Below are 3,510 nucleotides of genomic sequence, written 5' to 3'. Positions count from 1 at the left end.
GAACAGGGGCAGGGGAGCCGGACGGGGGAGCCGTCCCTCTCTCCCCCCCCAGCCCCGCATTCCCAGCCCTGTGGGGCGGAAGGAGGCGATAGCAAAAACAAATATCGCATCTCTCCGAAGAAGCCACCGCCACCTCCGCTTCTCTCACATGTAAATTTGGTTCACTCAAGGAAAAGATGCGGGAAGGGTCCGGGGCTGAGAATAGCTGGTTTTTTTCGTAGGAATGCAGGAAAAGCAGCGCCCTAGCTACAGGTGACTACGGAGAGGAGCTGCTCATCCCCCCCCAGGAGAGGGTCCTTCACCTGGCAGGGCAGTGCCCGCAGCACACGGGTCACACAGCACCCGCAGCCGAGAGGTGCGGGGCTGGGGACGCGCCTGGTGCTGCTGGCCCCGACCTTGAGCAGCCCCCCGGAGTCCCCAGAGCCAGCTTCCGCACAGGCCAGCAGCGGGGGGAGCCCCGGGGCTTGGGGGGAGAGGGGTGGCCGAAGGAGCGGGGATCTGACTCTTACGTCAAGTGGAAAACGCAGATTCAGTGCAGTGGGTGCTATTTGTACTCAGTACACTTTGCACATATGAGGTTGGGGGCGGCAGGAAGGATGGAAGTCGAGAGTTCCCAATAATGTAGAAGGGAGCCCAATGCCTTTGACAGAGCCTGCCTCCAAGCAGCCTGTTTTACTGCTGCCTGTTTTCAGCTGGGTTGGTCACAGGGAAAGAAGCTTCTAGTCCCAGAGAGAAGGTGGGCGAAACAAGAGGTAATCCCTTTTGCTGCTTCATCAAAGGGAAAATCCACCCAAGGGTATTCCCTGGCATGAAGTAGGCTTACGAGTGGAATAATGGTATCTGAAATGCCCTCCTTCCACATAAGAGTCTTTAGCTGAGCATTCGTTGGCATTGGGAGGGCAAAGCTCTGCTAGAAGTAATGCTCAGAGGACACTGTGCTTTGACCAGATTGCTTTAACCCAGATCTGTCTGTATGTGGTACCCGTGATGTAAACACAAACTCCTGAAGCAACAGCAACTGTAAGAAATGAGTTTCAAAAGCTTTCTCCAGTCAAAGATTTTGAAGTTCCTAAAAAAAAAATTAAAAAATCTGCCAAAGCAGATATAATCAGTCAGTAAAACTCCTAGAAGCCAAAATTAATATTCAGTTACAGAGCTGTAAATCCAGTGGAAAGGACTCATTCATCCTGAACCAAAGCAACACTGCTCGTGCCATACCTGCTTTTCTTTGCAGAGTAGAGTTTTCTGAAAGGGCACATAGAGAAAGGGGGAATAAGACTGAAGTGAATATTCATTGTCTTCTCTCTGAACTGTGAGAGGTTTCTGGAGAAGTGAGAAATATTAAAGCTCTGCAGCATTCATCCATTATGGAAAACCATAGGGTGGCAGTAGCTGCCAAAACTCTAGACAAACTGTATCATCAGAGTACACCAGGACTTCCCTCTGAACTGTCACTGTCTGCTCAAGTCCCACCTCTCTGGTCAAGTTACAAGACAAGCACTCCCCTCCACAAAAAACAAACCAACAACAAAACAAAACACCAAGACCAAACCAACCAGACAAAAAAAAATAAAATACCAAAACACACAAACCAAACCAACAACAACAAAACCAAACACAAAGCCCCCCAAAACCCACCCCCCCCAAAAAACCTCCACAACCCACCCAACAACCAAAGAAACCTAAGACTAATATGGGTGGCATCTCATCAGCAGAAACGTTACAGTCATACCCCATAATGCCAACACCATGAAAAAGGCATGTATTGCAAGAAATCTTTTTATGTTTCAGACTTCTTAAGCATATGGCTTTTTTTATTGCATGGGGAAGAATAAGCCACAGAAATATTTTTTTCCAATTGGTGAGAAAAAAAATGGCCTCTTCCAGACTATAATAGTCCTTCAGTCATGTCAAAATGTCCATATTCCAAATCATGTCTGTTACTAAATATAATGCTATTAATTTCTCCGTGTGTCAATCTTCCTTGCATTTTCAGCATGTGGCAGATTTCTCAATGAAAGATGAAATTGTACTAGACACTGACTTTCCAGAGCCAACATTTTCTTGAATGACAATGTTCTACATAGGGAACCGTAGCAACATTTCTTAATTCATTTCCCCCCTACAAGAAACTGACCTAAATTTTTGTACTCCTCAGTTTCCAATAAGAGCTGCAGCATGAGACATACATAACAGAGAAATGAGTCTCTTGAATGAGTCTTACCATGAAATACATCTGCAAATGGGAAAAAATCCAGAACTATTTACACGTACTCAAACATATTAATGTAGAAGTTAAGTGGAAACAATTCTGTAGCTCAGGATTCGGGACTTTCTTTGAAGAATTGAGTGACACTGAACTCTGAGTTTTCCCTGCTGAGTAGATATTATGAAATAAAAACTTCTATGTTACTGTTTTAACCAACAATGCTGTAAAATTAGGTGTTAAGACTGCTATGAGAAACCAGAGCCAAATGAGCATTTTACTTACCAGCAGCAATCATTCTTCTTGCAAGCTTGAGTACTACAACATAAAGTCATTGGGTTACCAGCTGTCTTAACAATAAAAGAGTAAATGGAAGACAGGGCTTGTGGAAAAAAAAAGATTTGAGGCCAAATGCAGTGTACCCCTGTTATAGTCATGCTCTGCTTCACCTTCTGGAGGTGTTCTGTCCCTGCTGACTAGGGTGTTCTCAGAAGGTTAACCTGCCCAGCTATTGTCTGTTTTTCTGAGGAGGACATGAGAGGCAGAAGCCACCAAGGTTTTCTAGCAAAGGTCACCATTTCATGTTTTTTTATATGATGTTGTAATTGGGAAACAAACAAAAAAAACCACATCAGTTTTATAATGGAAAATTGAATTGCACTGAAGACAGTGCAACACAGCCAAAATATGATCAATTTCTATCAGTTTAGTTGGTGATTAAGTAAATGAATTAATTATTTTAAATATATACCATAATTAACATTTTATTAAGCTTCTACTTTTTCTTTCACATATTTTTCTGTTCTGCCTCCTAATTTATCATCTCTACTGTTTACAATTGTGTACTAGTTCACTGCAGACCTTGCAGAACGTGACAGCCACATTATGTTGACGTAGTTTGATGATAGGTCAGAATCACTACTCTGAACTTCCAAAAAGAAAAAAAAAATTAATAGATTAACTAAATGTCTGTGAAACACAACTCTAAGGAGCCATGGTGTAGTTAAATTGGACAAGGCTGGGAACAAAAACAGCAGAAAGTTATTCTTTTTAAATTCCAAAGAGTATTGCATTTTTAGCTAATAAAACTGAAGGACAAGGTGCTGCACCTGAAACACGGCCATCCCAAGCACAGATACAGGCTGGGCAGGAAACGCATTGAGATTGGCTGTTGAGAAGCCACACATGAGCCAGCAGTACGTGCTCACAGCCCAGAGTGCCAACAGTGTCCTGGGCTGCATCAAAAGAAGCGCGGCCAGCAGCTTGAGGGAGGTGATTTTCCCCCTCTACTCAGCTCTCATGAG

At 43.7% G+C, this 3,510-nt stretch overlaps 1 protein-coding gene across 1 annotated transcript in view; it reads right to left on the bottom strand.

Moving 5' to 3' along the window:
• The window catches only part of KCNC2 (potassium voltage-gated channel, Shaw-related subfamily, member 2), a 96,922-nt gene extending 94,418 nt beyond the window's left edge, over window positions 1-2,504 (bottom strand). The window contains exon 1 of the mRNA XM_010003078.1: window positions 2,492-2,504. Coding sequence (XP_010001380.1) covers window positions 2,492-2,504 — 13 coding nt within the window. The remainder of the gene's footprint in view (window positions 1-2,491) is intronic.
• Between the last annotated feature and the right edge of the window lie 1,006 nt (window positions 2,505-3,510).

Source organism: Chaetura pelagica, unplaced genomic scaffold, assembly GCF_000747805.2.
Source record: "Chaetura pelagica isolate M959 unplaced genomic scaffold, ChaPel_1.0 scaffold288, whole genome shotgun sequence".
Classification (NCBI taxonomy): domain Eukaryota; kingdom Metazoa; phylum Chordata; class Aves; order Apodiformes; family Apodidae; genus Chaetura; species Chaetura pelagica.
The sequence above is the reverse complement of the archived record's forward strand: the minus strand, read 5'-3'. Positions and strand labels throughout refer to the sequence as shown.